This window comes from Mandrillus leucophaeus, unplaced genomic scaffold (assembly GCF_000951045.1).
Source record: "Mandrillus leucophaeus isolate KB7577 unplaced genomic scaffold, Mleu.le_1.0 Scaffold545, whole genome shotgun sequence".
Lineage (NCBI taxonomy): Eukaryota > Metazoa > Chordata > Mammalia > Primates > Cercopithecidae > Mandrillus > Mandrillus leucophaeus.
This window is the reverse complement of record NW_012105864.1, coordinates 133,631-150,250: the sequence shown is the minus strand read 5'-3', so window position 1 is coordinate 150,250 and position 16,620 is coordinate 133,631. Positions and strand designations below refer to the sequence as shown.

General features: G+C 50.6%; 1 protein-coding gene across 1 annotated transcript; it reads right to left on the bottom strand.

Annotated features, from left to right (window-relative positions):
- Nucleotides 1–768: 768 nt before the first annotated feature.
- CASC10 (cancer susceptibility candidate 10) lies at nt 769–3,611 on the bottom strand. The gene is given in 5 exon segments (XM_011997674.1): nt 769–1,450; nt 1,489–1,972; nt 1,974–2,058; nt 2,061–2,278; nt 3,076–3,611. Coding segments are annotated over 4 exon segments (657 nt in total). The 5' UTR covers nt 3,375–3,611; the 3' UTR covers nt 769–1,450; nt 1,489–1,917.
- Between the last annotated feature and the right edge of the window lie 13,009 nt (nt 3,612–16,620).

Genomic DNA, 16,620 nt, shown 5'->3' with positions numbered 1-16,620 from the left:
AAACAATAAAGCTCTTCTGTCTTTCTTCTCTCTTCCTCTTTCTATCTCCAGGACCACAAATTTGACTAAAAATAATTGTCCACATGGAATCCTTAATACATCAACATAGGAAGGAGACACTCACTATCCCAAGACTCAGCCCACCTGCCCTAGATTTAAAGTATGCATTACAGGCTGATTAAGTCTGGCGCATGGTTTATCTGGTGAGCGTTCCCCACCCCACTTCTTGAGGCTTTGCTTGCTCATCTAGGGGTCCCTGGAAGGCCCCCAGCACCCGCTAGCAGGGCGCGAGGTGAGTGGAGAGTCTGCCCGGGTGCTGGGTGATGTGCCCGGCAACTTCTGCTTTTTCCCCTGGGGGAAACTGTGACGTTAGAAAGGTATCCGCAAGTGTTTCTTCTGGTTGGCCTGGAGGTTTCCCGAGCCCCTGGACTGGCGACCCAAACCCCTACACTTCCTGCCCGGTGCTTGGAAGAAACCCAGATCAGCAGACAAATCAACGCGCACCACACACTGCGCCCCAACATCGAGCGCCAACATGTGCCTTTCAGGCCAAACGAGAAAGCACGGACCCCTTGCAAGGAGCATATGACCTCGGCGTGACCCGTGGAGAGGCGGGACCCCAGTGGAGAGCGAAGCACGGAGAAGCCTGGGAAGGAGGTGGTGAGAGGGGCACAGTCCAGGCTGCCCCATGCGCGCTGGGGTTGTCGCCGCGCGTCCTGCGCGCCCCAGTGCCCCTAGAATCTCCAAGAGAGCAAAAGTGAGCGCGGATCAGTTTCTCTCTTTCCCAGAAAGCGAGCTTTTTATTGAGGGGAAACTTAGCTGGGAAAAGTCTGCTCCTACGTTTGTTTTGGTTTTTCGTCTATTTGCTTCCCAATTTAAAAGGGGCCGTCTGGGCGACAGGCTTGCGGTTTTCACAGTGTAAAACGGATTAGAGGAAAAGCTCCAGCCCCTCTCGACTTTCGCTTGCGGTTTGCAACCCCTGGGGAGGGTCTGACCCCGCGCGGCACTTGCCCAGGCGAGCTTCCCTCGCGGCGGCCAGACCCCCTCGCGGACTCGGTTTCCCCGAGGTAGGACCCACTAGGTGGGCCGCTGGGCCCCAGGCCTGGCAGGGCGGAGCCTAAGCCGAGCGCCCCGGGGTTGGAGGTTCCCACGGTGCTGGGAAACTGCGCGCCCCAGGTCCGCAGGCAGCCTCCCTTCCCCCGCGCCCTCGCACCTGCCCTCTGCTCAGCTGCTCCCGGTCCTGGGTGTGCGGCAGTCCCGGGGGTCCCTCTCCTGGAAGCAGAGGAGGAATTTGGTGCAAAAGGAAGGGAATTTACTGCGGATGGCACCGGAACCTGGATTGGCTTGTGCGTTTCCTGCTCTGGGCACGTAGGTTTCCCCTAGAAATCTGGAGTTCGCTGAGGACACTTATTTCCAAGAGATTGTGGGTTCACATACACATACCATTTACATACACATACCATAAGTTCACATACACATACCATTAACTTAATACCATTAAGTTAAAAATAAAGAAAAAAGAAAAACTGCACTTCGATCTTCTCCACTTTCCCTGGTATCACCAAATAAATAAAGCATGCGGACGAGAGTGGGCTGCTGCTGGGGGCTCGAGAGGTGCGCGAGACGAGGTTACCCTGCGGGTCCGCCGCTGCCCCCGGCCTCTAGCACCGCACCTGCCCACGAGTTTGCGAGATAGGAGCGCCGAAGGAGAACCCCGGACCGCCCAGTCTCACCCTAAAAACTTGTATCTAAGAGTCCTACGGTTGTGGAAGTGCCAATCCTCCGCGACCCCTTCATGCTGGCCTTCTGCTTTTTATAAACGAAAATAAAAGTTTGATTTAGGCTTAAAGAAATGCCATTCTGGTCGTTCCTCCCTGAAGCGAGACTTACGCATCCTTATATACTCGCAGGGAATTTTCAATCTCGCCTGTCGAAATCGCTATCTGGGCATCCGCGGACGAAGTCCTGCAGGTGGTAGGGTCAAGGGATCAAGCAGATAGCAGCAGGGATTAGCACACTCCGGCCGTTCCAGACGGTCAGGCCCACTGCTCGAGGGAAACATGCAGCGATGGAGCCAGGGCTGCGGACTGCGGACCACGAGAGCCGCGCACGCGGGCTGGGAACCCGGTGGTGCCACCTTAAGAGTAGGGTCGGCGCAGCGGCTGTGGAGGCGCCCGGTACCTGCAGGGGGCGCTGCTGTCCCGTGGTTTCTCCCGCGCCGCCGCGTGCAGCGGGCCTGGCAGCTCCGGGGCCCCGGTCCCCGGAGGGGGTGGGGACTCTGGGGGAGGAAGGGATCGAAGTGCAGCCGTTAGGTAAGGAACCCGAGCTCTCCCGGATTTAGAAGCGGCCTCAGTGAGGCGTTTGCAGGAGGGAGCTTTCCATCATTCGGCCGCGAGAGGAAACGTGGGGAGACGCCCTCCCCTACCCCCACTGCCTGCCTTCCTGCCTCCCTCCACCTCCGCTCCCCAACCCCGATCGTGCTTCCCAGACCCTTTGTTCTCGAGGTTGGGAACGGCTGGGTGGGGGTTCCCCGGGGAAGAGGTCCCCCGCGCCACTCGGAGGGTAAGGGACTGCCGCCTGCCCCGCACCCCGGCCCTCCCCGGTGCCGTCCCCCTCTCCCCTGGCCCCTTCCATCGCGTGCTTCCGTTCTCACTCGGACTCCCCCAGCTCCCGAGCTCCGGCTCCCCAGCCTGCACTGTCTGCAAGCCCGCCTGCCTTCCCACCTCCCCGCCATCTCCGAGGTCCCCGGGAAGAGGGGAGGACAGGGAGACGTGTGGGGGAGGAGCAACCACTGAGCCTTCTCGGCGCGGAGCATTCCCAGGGACCCTTCCAGGCCCAACCCCTGGGACCCGCTGCAGAGGCAGGGCTTTCCTGGCGCCGCCGCAGGTCGCAAGGGCCGCCCCCGCCGCGTCGCCCTGGGGCCCACGGGTGCACTGCCCGGGCAACGAGGCAAGGCGCGCCCTCTCAGCGCCAGGACCCAAGACCCCCAGCTGGAGAGAAGGGGACACCGTGGTCCGCGCCCTGGGGAAGCTAATTGCACACGAACTCCCCCCTCTTCCCCGCCCCCCACCGTACCCTCTGCAGCGCCACCCGCGTCGCCTCTCCGCCGTGCGCCACCCTGAGGGCTCCCGCGATTGTATCTTCTTGAGCACAGTTACCAATGCGTTCAGCTTCGTTTCATACTCGGATGGAGGCGTCGCGGAGGGAAGCGAGGAGACAGGGATGCGGGAGTAAGGGAAAGGTGGGGCGGGAAACAGAGCAGAGAGGTGGGAGACGTGGCTGAGGCAATGGCACTGGGCAGCGCCGCCCGGAGTCCCGAGTCCAGGTCCACGAGGCAGGCCCCGGTGCAGCCGCCCCCCGGCCGAACCCTGCATGTCCTCTGTACTGTAGACGCGAGTCCGCGGAGCGCCACTCACACCCCCGCACCCCTGCAAGCTCCCACGGTAGAGGGAGCTCGGCACCAGCCGGGTCACAAAGTAGGTGCCCCCACCCCCCACCCCCAGGTGAAGAGGACGCAGCCCGGCGCCGTCAGCTCCAGGCTGCCTGGAGCCCCCTCCGGCCTCTCGGTGTGACCCTGGTCCTCACTGGGCTCGTCGCGAGCTGCGCTAGCTGTTCTTTCAGCAGCGGGTTCCCCAGGACACACCCCGGCCCCACCCCCCGAGAGCTGGCGGCCAGCTCAGGATGCCAGGCGGCCAGGCGGGCGCCCTGCCAAATTCCGCGTTCCTCTCCAGGAGACGGGGAGTTGCGTCCCAGGCTCGGGAAAGCCCGCAGTTCGGGCTTGGGACTCGCTTGCAAAGCCCCCTAAGGCGCCAGGGACGCCTCTGCAGGTTGAATTCCTGCTCCGTATCACTTCAATTTTAATTAATCTTTTAAAACACCGCTGTCACGTCGCTTGCAGAAAATTAATCAAACTTGAATCCTTGTTGCACAGCAAGAATTTCGATCCGAGTCTTTTAAAAAGGACTTGACTTTGCAAAGTCACGTCTTTTACAGTTCCCTCATTCCCCCTTTAGCAAGGGAAATATTGCAAAAGTCAAGACACGTTTGTTTGGTTCTTTCTATCTTCAAAATGAAACTTTGCTTATTTCTGATCTTTATTTTCCTGTCTTTGAACAAACAAACAAACAAAAAACCGAGATAAATTGCCTACGTCGGTTAATTCAAAATATAATTACTTTGAATGATCTTTGTTTAAGAGCCCAGATAAACTAAGATAATCTTAATTTTAATGTGACACGACCCCTATTTTTCCTTGCAAATCATGAGAATAAAGCAGTCATTAATTAATACCAAGATAGCTCCATAGAAGATGGTATCTGGTCTCGCTGAGACACTGAAACATCAGTTGTATTAGTAACTGATACTGTATAATTGAACATGAAGATAACCGTCGATTTTTAACCTCCAAGCTTAGAGTTTATTTGGTGATTACTGAGCTCCTAATAATTAATTTTTGTTCCTTCTTACTGCATAAATAATTCTTCTGCCAGTTCCCATGCAATGCAGAGGCTTCTCATTAAAACCTACCCCTCAAAATATAAGATTGTGAAGCTATATTGTGCAGCAACTCCTTCTACTCCATTATTTGTAACATATTTGTTCTATTTCATATCTTCCTGGTACATTTCCTTTGCTGTGATTTTCCTACTAAATATGTGAGAATATAATTATAACATCTTTTACCACAGCTTTGTCTTTCTGTGATCTCTTGGTTCAGTTTAATACACAATAGTTAAGACTTCAATTTTTCAAGTTTCTAAAATTTGAGGATAGTTCCATTGAAGAATCAAAAATACTTGTATAGTGAATTTGCCATGATTATATTCCCAACCTAACACACAGTCCACTTTAACTCACACTTTTCTGTTGTTAAAAATAGACTTTGCTCAAACACATTCCCTTTTTCCAACTTGAGTTGAAGATAGTTCTTACAATTTCCTGGGTTAAATGTACACACTAACACAACCTTTGACATTAAAAAACAAATTCCCCTCCCATGTTGGAGAGAAGTCTTCCAAACAGTTATGGAAATTTAGACTGTAGCTTTAAGGTATCTAATTATTTCTTAGCCTCAGTTATTTTGGGGCATCAATGATCTTCACTTTTTAAGTGGAAAGGGTTATAATATTTTTCTCATGTATACAAAAAACTCTCTACTTATTTTTCCGATAAAGTGTCTCCCAAGTATGACATGTTTTATACCACACAAATATTCTTAGTACCTCCACTACCAAATCCATGCATTTTCCTTGTCAGTGCTCTATCTAAAGTGTTGGAAAATATATAGGGTTTCCACTTTTATTTTCTCCTTAGTATAATTAAAACTTTAGGTCAATATATAACAGAGTGATTCTCTCCACTTGGATTTTATATTTTCCCACTATAATTTGGACTGAAATGGGATTAAAACAGGATCTAGAGTTCTAATCTTGGTTGATGTTTTGGTGTATTCACCGTAATGAGTCCTGTTCCCTGGGGTCATGAAGCTCCCAAATGTCAATCAAGCAAACTGATTCAGAAATGCCATTGTTCGACTCCCACGTCACTCGCCTTCCTCTCATTTTATTTAACAATACCGGAGTTCTCTGATCAGTCATTCGGAATATGAGGCATTATCTGGGGAAAATTCACAAAGTGTCTTGATCTTTCTTTGGGAGATACTGTTAAGGGGTTTCCGCAAAGCAAAAAGTGCTTGTTTATATTTCTGTCTTTGGACCGCACTATGGATGGAAAGAACCAATGAATACTGCTTGAAAGAAAATCATACCGTAAATCCGTCAAAAATTAATTCGTCCAGTTGAATGTTACATTTCTATTTTCTATTTTCGTATTGGAAGCACCCTGATTTGTCACCAGAGGAGAAGTATGACCCGGTCTGGGTCCAGTTGACATGCCCCCACTTTCAACCCTATTTTCACCACTTAATACTATTAACGTGTTTAGTCTACACTAGTTAACTAGGAATTTATTTAGGGGCGAGGAAGAGCTAACCTTTGCTCCCGGAGTTCTACCCAGCCCACTCAGATACGTCCGGGAGCCTCCGCAACTCGCATTTCCCAGTCGCAACCCTGGGTCATTCCTGCCTCCGTCCCAGCTCCCGCACAATTCCCAAAGCCAAAGGCGTCGAGCGTGCTACCGGCTCCCACCAGCACAAATTAATAATCAGCTTAACTCGTGGAGGCTTTGAGCCCCAGTGCTCCGTTCCCTGAAGCCTCCCAGTGCGGAGCCCGGCTCCTGCGAGGACTTCTTTGGAGGGGGGCAGGGACGGATTTCCTGGGAAAAGCCGTCGCTGGCGTGTTGCACCTAGAGGGCTGTGGGCAAGGAGGAACGCACCAATGTCCCAGTTCTGGGTTCTCAGATCGGGATTCCCCCAAAATCGCGACAGCCGCTTAGGTGTTGGGTGCTCGCGTTGGCAGCACAGAGCGCCAAACGCACGACCCCGCGCGCCCCGCGCGACCTCCACGAACACTTAGAGCCGAGGTGACAAGGGAAGGCGGCGGAGATGGGAACAGGAGGTGGAGCCGCTCTCTGGTGGAGCACGATCGATCACTTTAAAGTAAAGGGTTCAAAAGTTCCAAGTTCCCCTTTGGAGGGGAGAGGTAATGCTTCCCGCGGCCTGCTTCTCTCTGCGACCCGCAGGTTCCTGGCAGCCGCGCAACCACTGGGGATCTCGGCTGCAGCTTGCGGGAGCCCCTTCCGGGGAACAAGCTGTCCGGCCCGCGCAGCCGTGCGAGGTTGACGCAGCTGCTAGGGAGCAGTTTGGCTTCCCCGGGAGTACCGGAGTTGCTCGGCACAAACGTGATCTCAGCCCGCCGCGGCCGGGGCGCGCGCTTTTCCCTTTCTCAGCAAGCGGGAAAGGCCTGTTGGTAGAGGCCGGCGAAGTGCTGGCGGCCAGGGGGCGCGAAGCTTGGGCGGAAACCTGAGCTCCCTGCGACCTGTTCTGCTAGCAGGGGCTGGGGAGAGCCCCAATAAGCCGCCCCAGAGGCGGACCGTGCAAATTCCTGAGAAAAAGCCCTCTAGAAAACACCAAACCCTTCCAAAAGCCGTGGCTCTGCCCCTCCCTCGTCCTGCGGCCTTCCATCCTGCGCGCTCGCATCACACAGCCGGCCATCACCTGCGACCTGGCCAACGGCCTAGCCACCCCTCTGCGTCGCCACCCTGCTCTTAAGCTCCTTCTCCCTCTGACCTTTCTGAGGCCTGGGCGAGGGTAGCCAGGGTGCTGCAGAGGAAATGAAATTGTTCTGGAGATTACAGTGGGGCTTTGGGCCAGAAGGGGTTTTTCCTCCTTCTTTTTCTCATGCTTCCATGTTAAGTGCAAACTTGTATCTCCTGTCACAAGAATAGCCAAATTTTCTCGCTTATTTGCAGTTTTGCAAAGTTCTACACACAGATCAGTGAACCTTAAGCGCCCTTGTTCAGCCCCACATTGTGGAGGTTTGTCAGGGGCCCTGGGCAGTGAGCGTAATGACAGGTGAATCCAGCAACCCCAGGGGGAGCCCGACCTAACCCCAGGACTTACAGTAGGCCGGCGGGGCCAGAGGCTCCCCACACAGCTTCCAGCAACAGGTACCCTACACCAGAGCAGGCCTTCAGGGTTCTTCGGCTTAGGCCCTGGGCCCAGAAACTCCCTCAGTGACCTGGGACAGAGAGACCCCACCCACATGTCTTCCCCCAAGGTGATTCCTTGTCTCCAGATTACCCCTTGGTCACACAAGAACAAGAATCTCTGCTCTCTGTGCCACCTGCTCAGACACAGCCAGGCCTTGTTTCAGCTGCAGCAGAGGCCCTCACAGTGTAAGCCCATTGGTGCTTTCGACCTGCTTGTTCTTCTGACATGATTTAAAATAAAGAAGAGGAGGAGGAAAGGCAGAAGAAGAAGCAGGGAAGAGAAGGATGGGGGGCAGGGAGGAAGAGGAGCAGGGGAGATGCAGAATAAAAGATGACCAAAGGGGATCAGCACAAAATGGAACGATTCCTTTCTTATCCAAATTGCCCCATAACTCAGTGTTTCCCACACTCTAAAAAAACTGGTTTCAATAACTATTAACACTTTCTCAAAGTAACTTTTCTGAGTGAATTTTACTCTTGCACCTGACTGGACCCAATCTACCCCTCTCCCCAACCTGAAGAGAGGAATAGGCCATGTAGCTTCGGGGAGATAAATAGCTTTATAAGGCATAATAGCCTCCCTGTAGCCAGTCATCACTCCACAGAAAGCCAGGGAGATTCAAGCTGCGAAAACCTAGGTGCTTTGTTGCATAATCAATCTCAGCCTTAATCCAGCCAAGGTCAGCCCACATTAGATTCCCAAGAAATGGGCTTAGGGTTCCTCCTCCTGCCTGGACCATTCCCAGGTAAGGAGGTCCTTATAGACAAGTACATCTAGTACTTACAACCAAACTCCAAGTGAGAGCAAGTCATCATTTGTGATGAGAGTAGAAGACCATGGTAGAGAAGGGAGGAAGTGTAGATATGTATAAACATATGTTTGCTTTTGCCCAACTCTGCAATTCTAGCCTGACTCAGTCCATCCTCACTCAACTACCAGGGTAAAATAGAAATCAGCCTCTGGGTTGTCAGAGAGAGAGTAGTGGTTGTGTGTGTATGTGTTGGGGGATGGGGGTTGTTGCTTTCTCCAACCCCAGGCCTCTGTATAAGGAAGGATATCACAGGTAGGAAAAGATGGAGTAGAGGGAAAGAGAGGCCAGAGCAGAACCACAGTCTACAGTCGCTCTGAGGAAGTCATCCTCATTAAAGAAATCCTTTGTATGATGCTGCATGTCTTTCTCAGATTTGTGGCAGCCACACTGAAGGAGGAGGCAGCTGCAGGAGCTGCCACCGCTGCATGCAGGCATCCAGCAGTGTGTCCCTAGCAGCCGACTTGGTGTCCCCAGTGTGAAGAGCCCAGGCTTTGCCCATCAGGCTGTGACTGAAAACAATCCCCCGGCTCCAAGCAGCCTCCACAGTGACTACCCCAAATCCCTAAACAGATTCCTGGACTGAGAGAACACAGTTCATAGCATGAATGCCTAAGAGCTGGATTCAGTTAAAAAAAATAAATAAATAACAGAAAATCCCACCCAATTATGAAATCACTAATGAAATCATGTGTGGTAGTGGGTATTTGTCCCTGCATGGATCACAGTTTCATACTTTTGTCCCCAGAATGACATTTCAAAAATATTCTTCCCTACGTAGCACCAAAGGCTGTTTTTATGGCCTGCTATTGTGAATCAACCTTCTGAAAACTATATTGTGCATTTTTCCCTGGATTTTAGTGAAAGAAGAATTGTGCAAAGCAACTGCTTTGTCCCGATGCTGAAACAAAGACTAACACAGAGGAAAGAGGCAGCCTCTCCAAAATGTACTCTTCTCTGATTTGGGAGGAAAGCTCCTAGAGTGACCAGCCCATAATTGTGGTTGATATTTAATCCCCTTGGTACAAAGGCTCATCGTTTCACTAAGCAGAAGCGCCATTGAGATATGACTAACCTTTAGGGCTATACCCCAAATGGGGAGTCCAGGGCCTACACTTGGATTGTCTAGGCCTCTTCTAACCTGAACAAAAAGGATCTGGAGAAAATCACATTTTTCCCCTCACAACAAAGCATTCCTAATCACTTCAGCTTGTGGTGAATTTTTATTCCCATGTCCACTTGGGGTATTGAAATCGATTGCTGCAATATTTAATATATGACACTCCTAGGGTCATTGCTCTCCTAAGACCGAATTCTCTCCCTCATGCCCTCAACTCAGCCCAGTTTCTACCCTCCCACTCCCATCTGTCCAGGTCCTCTGTTTATCTGTCCACAAAACGCCTTTAATTCTCAGCCCAGCCAGGCAACTTCACGCTTATTCTGTTTTCTTCTGGTATGGAAAATGCTGAAAGCTGTAGGCAGCAGTGCACTTAAAAGGGAAAATGAGGAGCTTAGTAGATTGGATAAAATTAACCTGCCACAAACAACCTCATTAAAGAACTGCCTACCAAGAGTTAAGAATTAATAGCAAAATGGATGGGAAAAAACCCTTCAGTGAAGAGACCTTAAACCTCTTTCCTTGAAAGGTGCATAATTTACAAGCCCAACCTAACATTCAGTTTTATTTCCCTTTCCTAGTGACCTGTCCCATAACCTTGTAATCCACTGTGGGGGTGTTTTCTCTTTCGTCCCTTTCTTCTGGTTACACACCCATAGGTTTGCAAGCCCAAATATTTTCTGATATTTTTGGTTCAAAAATGCACTTAAATTGTTTGGAGCCTTTTAATTTAGAAAGACACTTTAAGAGACTCCTGGAATACCCTTTGGGAATTGTTAGATGATTTGAAGAGTGCCCTTAAAAGAACTGTGTTTGAATAGGAGGGGGGCTGAGGGAATCATGCAGAAAGCAGCATGAAAAACCAGAGTGAGGACATTTTGTAGATTTAGTGTTCTGATGGCACTGTGGTTTATTTTGCACTTGAAGTTCAAATTTAAGTAAAGCCCATGTATATGGGCTGTAAGTTGCTTTTCTAATGTTTTATTGGGCAGTGTATTCTATATTGGCATTTTACATGCATAATCTCATTTCGATGCAGAGCCGCATACTAAATCCTGGAGCAAGCAGATGAGAATGCTATATGGATATTACACTCAGTTTCATTGGCTTCAATGAGACTTTGCACATCACGATTTCCATTGTAATGGCTTATCTTTGGCTAGAATTTTACACGTTGACATGCTATTCCTTTGGCCAGGATCCTGAATGGAGGAACCACGTCAATGCAACAGCCATAATGATTCCATTCACATTATAGCAGGTAACTGGGATCAATGGTTCTAACAGAATTTATAAAAGACTTCCTGCTTCCCTCCTCCTTCTTCTTCTTTTTTTTTTTTTTTTTTTTTTTGAGACAGAGTCTCACTCTGTCGCACAGACTGGAGTGCAGTGGCATGATCTCCGCTCACTGCAACCTCCGCCTGCCTCCCAGGTTCAAGCGTTTCTCCTGCCTCGGCCTCCCAAGGAGCTAGGATTACAGGCACCCACCACCATGCCGGGCTAATTTTTGTATTTTTAATAGAGATGGAGTTTCAACACGTTGGCCGCGCTGGTCTCAAACCCCTGAACTCAAGTGATCTGCCTGCCTCCTCAGCCTCCCAAAGTGCTGGGATGACAGGCATGAGCCACCATGCCCGGCCTTCTCTTTTTCTTAATATTATTTTTTTGCACTTTTTTTTTTTTTTCTTGAAGGAGATCACAGTTAAAATCAATCTTGGAGTATACACTAAAGTAGTGGTTCAAAACAGGAAAAGATAGGATATTCACAATCAGGATGCTTCCAATTCATCTAGAAATCCTTCTGTTGTGTCAGGATATTATATGTAGTGCCTTCATGTGTGGTAGGATCAGATCCTTTTCAGATAAACCAGTTAGAGACTCACAGAAAGGACAAAATTTTAGAAATACTTGTAACCTCCTTAAGTCTACAAAATAAGTTATATTTCTTTCCGACTTACATTCTACAAAATAAGTTGTTTTTCTCCTGTTTAATGGTAATCTTAAATTACAAACAGACTGAAATGTATAAGATAATAAGAAATACTGGCTGTATTAGGGAAAGTAGATGTTTCAGAGGTAGTTTCTTTAAAGAAGATGACAGAAGTGTGTAACTAATTTCCTAATTTACTTTTAAATTTATGGTGCATAAAGATGTAAAAGGATAAAAAACACAATAATTAAATTTTTTTTAATTTTCTTAAAGTCATGAGTAGCAAAACAATTGAACAATTTGAATGATTTGAATGTTAACCAAGATCTTCCACTTACAAATCTTCCTTATTTAGGAAAGGGGAAAAAAAAAAGAGATCCCACCTCTCTTTAAAATCAGATAAGAAACATTCCGGTAGTAGTGATGTACACCCTTTTAATTATCAATCATAAATGTTTAAGTTTGTTTAAAAAGTATTTATTATTAACAGAAAAAATAAAAATTGGCTTCCTGAAGGCCAATTTGCCACATGATGTATAACACTGGGAACAAAATTAAAAGCATCTCTTTACATTTGCATCTGGCAATGTGCTCCATGTTAGAACCATAGCCATGTGTTTATGGAGTGCAGCTCTCCTGGTCTTGAGATACATGCTGTTTTTTATAGCCTAACCAGAATAGCTCAGCACATGCAGGACAAGAGGCTGGAAAGCCCTGGCCCCTCACCCCAGCAAGGAAGCTCAGGATCACTGCAGGCTCCCACACTGCTTCTCTCAGCATTGGTTTAAGTCCAGATCTTACCCTCTTTCCACTTCTAGGGCAAATATTACTAAATATGGGTATTTCCCAATGTAGCCTTCACCTGGGTGCAAGGGTTGGGTAGGGGGAAGGGAAGAAGGGGAAAAGCTGAGAGAGTAGGAGGAGAGAGAAAACAGAAGATACAGGGAAAAGGAGAGAAAGGTAAATAAACCTGTTCAAGGCAATTCCCATTATATCATGCAGGTTTGACTTTGAATGGATAGGATAACTAGACATCTGAAAGCTTAACCAGCCACACTGGTCTGCATATTTGGACCCAACGTAGAGGAAGAAAACTAATCTCAGACATTTGCACCACTGACAATCAGGGTATTCATTTGAAGGGAGGCAGTGGCGGGGTGGGGTGTCGGGGGGAGAGATGAGAGAATGAATGTAAAATGTGTCTTTATTCCTGAATATCCAAGAATCTAGGCCCTTGCTGAGAATGAAACCCCTGCCTACTGACCAAGTGGTAGCCTTCAGAGCTCTTATATATCTAACTTTCACAGGAAAGGGGGAGGAGGTCAGCTACCTCCACTCAGTGCAGCCTCTCTTCCACACAGTGTTTCCTTTCTACTGCTCATCACTTACCACAAGTATTGTGTTTTTCCTAGAACCAACTTAAACTGATCTTAAAGAGGGCAAGCACTAACAACAGAAATTCCATTTCAACCTCCGGTGCCCTACATGTGCTTCTCCCAGCATCCCGGAGAATTCTGAGTTTGTTTGTTTGTTTTGGTGGCTTGAGGAAGATGAGGGTAAGCTGCCACTCAGGTGGTTTCTCTTTTTTTCTTTTCCCTCCCTTCCTTCTGTGCACTGGGGCTGGAGAAGGCCTTTGCAGAGCTGCCCTCTGCTAGCCTGGTGATATTTTAGGGTCTAAGTCAACTGACTGCTGAGCCTTTTCCATGCAAAAAGGGTCCAACACAAACGTGTTGATGGCAATGATTAGATGAATAACTGCATCTTACTGGAAGGCCTCTAGACTGCCTGCTATTATCTCTCCACCTTTTTCTTTCTTGTTCCAGTTATCTACTCTGAAGGAAGATCCAGACAGCAGGAATTAAGGAATCAGGGACACCCTGGCATCCTAGGTATTTGGGTTGTTTCCCATATATTCTTTTTAGACTATATACATACACATCTGTGGGCAGCAAGCTCTTCTGATTCTCTTTTGGAATCCCTCCCACCCCCCACATACACACCTCTACGGCCTTAAACATTTCTTGCAAAAGGGGACAACCACTGCCCTTCCCCGCCTTGTCCCCCTCGCGCCCCCCGCCCCCGCCACACGCACACACCCGGTTAGGCACCAGTCGCCCCGCAGCCATGGCCGCAGCCCGAAAAGAATAGAGAGCTCGCTGTGCTGCAATCGAAGCAGCTCAGCTCTGGGCGAAGAAGACAGCGTGGGAGCTAAGTAGTGGCACAGGATAGGGCTGCTCCCTGACCAGTAAAGCATTTATTCAGCTGAGCAAACGTTTTCGGAGCGTGGCACTGCTAGGTGCTGCTGTTCGGTCCCAGGAAAATAAAGAAAGGGAGATGGCAGTCCGCAAGGCAAATGTGAGAGGAGACCTGTACGGAAGCCATCGACAAGAGTTTCACACCACAGGTTTTGGGGTCGTGTTTTTCCAAGCAAACCCGAGTGATCTTTAGGGAAAGCCAAATACACTAGACGAAAACATCCTGTTTTGAGAGGCAGGAACGGTGGAAGCACAGCTATCTGAGAGTGCGTTTATCAGTCAGGATAGGGGCTTGGAAGCCCAGGGCTTGAATTTGGTGAATTCGTGCAATTTGGAGCATTTCGACTTAGTATTGATCCCTAAACTCAATTTTGAAAACAGCCTCCATTGCAGAAGTGTGGGTTGTGTTATCCCAGTATTTGCACGCATCGATTGGGCTAAAATAAAATGCATCATACTCTCCGCAAAGAAGGAAGAGGCAAGGACAGTCACAAGAGGAATAGCAGAAAGTGCATAGTTAATATGGGTTGTACGCGAATCCGTGAAACAAGTGCCTTAAACCCAGGGGGATTTCACGTAATAGCTAATTTGGTGAGAGCTAGCGCGCAAGCAAGCAGAGGGCCATCTTAGAAGGGAAGGAAGATAGCTGAATATAGGCTTTTCCGACTGGAATTAACATCTCCTTGTGATTTGCATTAGCTGATGTCTAAACCCTCACATGCAGCCCACCTAACCCAGGTTTTCTTCCACCCTTGTAGGCCCAGTAAGGAATTGTCTTCCTTCTAACTGCACTGCCAGAGCTCAGAGGCTGCGGAGAGGCGGCTGCTGCTTTTCCCCCGACCCACCGGGTCCTAAATCCCGGGAAAGGCCTCGGGGCCGAGGCCGGGGAGGCACTCTCCGCTTGTCCTCTCCCGTCCTGCAGGACCCCAACGGGTCGTCTCCTCAAAGTTAATCCAAGGAATCCAGCGCCTGCCTGGTTTTGCCCATACCCTTTCCAGGTCCCAACTGGGTGGAAAAGGAAGTGGAGGAGATGGGAAAAGGAGATAGGAATATTTTATCTTAAAAAAGACATTATTTTTCCTTGTTCAACACACAAAACCAAAACCCCTTTCTCTTATTTCTCGTCTTCCGATTCCATTTTAGTTTCTAATGGAGTGTGTGTGTGTGTGTGTGTGTGTGTGTGTGTGTGTAAGAGGGAGAGAGAGGGAGAAAAAGAAAGGGCGAGAGGGGGGAAAGAAACAGGGGGTGAGGGAAAGAAGAGAGAGATGGAGATCCCTTTAAACAAAAGACAAGAGGCCTGAGCTGGGGCCTGGAGCTGTCCCCGGAGCCTGCTCTGTCCCGCAGACCCTGCGGTCTCCAGGCCCGGTAGGCATTTTTGGGTTCCGCAGACCTGACCGAACCGGCCCGATCCCGCGTTCCAAGCGTCTGGAGAACTGGAGACAAAGCCCAAGATCTAATCCCACCGCAGCGCGGCTCGAGCCGGCGCCCCGGACCCGCAGGCCTAGGCGCGACCCCCGGCGGCCTGTGACCGAAGAGGGGAGCCGGGGCTCCCTCCGCTTCCCGGTTGCCCTCTCGGCCGGGGTCCCCCCGGCGCGCCCGGTTCCCCCTGCCGCACTCAACCAGCTGCTTTTGGGGGCCTGAGAGTTCCAAACACGCCTTCCCATTAATTAAAACCTGGAAAGCCTGACCACTTTCTTCCCAGGCCGAGGCAGCATCTCCAGAGGTCCCCGAGGCACTCTCGGCGGGCGACGGCTCCCGCGCGGGGCCTTGGAGGCCGAGCGGCCATTTACTGCCCTGTGATTGCGCCGAGGACCAGGTTAGCTCATAAAGCCTTTCACACTCAACAATGGGGATTTTCTCAACAATTAACAAGAAACAACATAATAAAGCCATTTACAAAGACCTTGCTATTTACTATAAATTAGGCACTCTTTAAGAGACCAGTGCGTAATTTCACACACTTTACAACTGGGGCTGCATTTTAAACACCCGGGAAAACAAGCTTGTTGCACTTTCCTGTGACCTAGCTGCGGTGCACCTCTGTTTCCCCTCTTCCCCGGTAGCAGCTTTGTTTGCATTGCTGCACTCCAACCTCCCCAACCGAGGGTGGCTTTCCAGGTCACTGTCTCACGTTTCCCGTTTCCAGGCCATCATTCCCCTTGCAGATGCACGGAGAGGTACCCAGGGACGGGAACCACGCGCCAAACCCAGCCAGCCGGGCCTCATCCCATTTCTCCCACTGTGGGAGTTGCGCCCGGCCCTGCCTGCGCCCCCCCGCGCCCTCCCCACCACCCAGGGCCTCTGGTCTTGGGCCACTTCCCAGAAGGCGTTCGCGGCCACGCTGGCCCAGGGGAAAGCCGCAACCCTTTGCCACTGGCGATCCACACGCGCCTTTTGGAGGCCTCGGCCAGCCCTCCTCCCAATGCGAAGAGCTGGGCCCCATTTGCCTGGGGAGCGGAGATGAGGCCTAGGCGAGAAGGTGAGAAACGGCGAGGCTGCGTGTGCGTGTGCCAGGGTGGGCGATGACTTCGGGACACACAAAAGGAGCGCCAAGTGAGGGGAGGCGTTCCAGGCTCCGAGGGCCGGCCCCCGCGCGCCCTGCGGCCCCCCGCTCCCGCCAGGCCTGGTCCCAAGGCCGACTGGCCGAGAGGCTGCGCAGGAGGTGCCGCGGCGCGGGCCCTGCCGCCCGCCCCGGGGGTCGACATCGTCACCCATTCAGAGGACAGCAAGATCTGGGCGGGAAAACAAAAGTCACAAAGAAATTTGTTTGCCACCATGCAAAATGGCGGCACTTAAACATCTTTCTTGTGGTGGTGGCCCTGGCCAGAGAGCCCGGAGCTGCCCTAGGTTTAGCGCGGTGCGTCCTAGAGCTCGGCAGCCAGGGGCAAGCGAGGGGGAAAG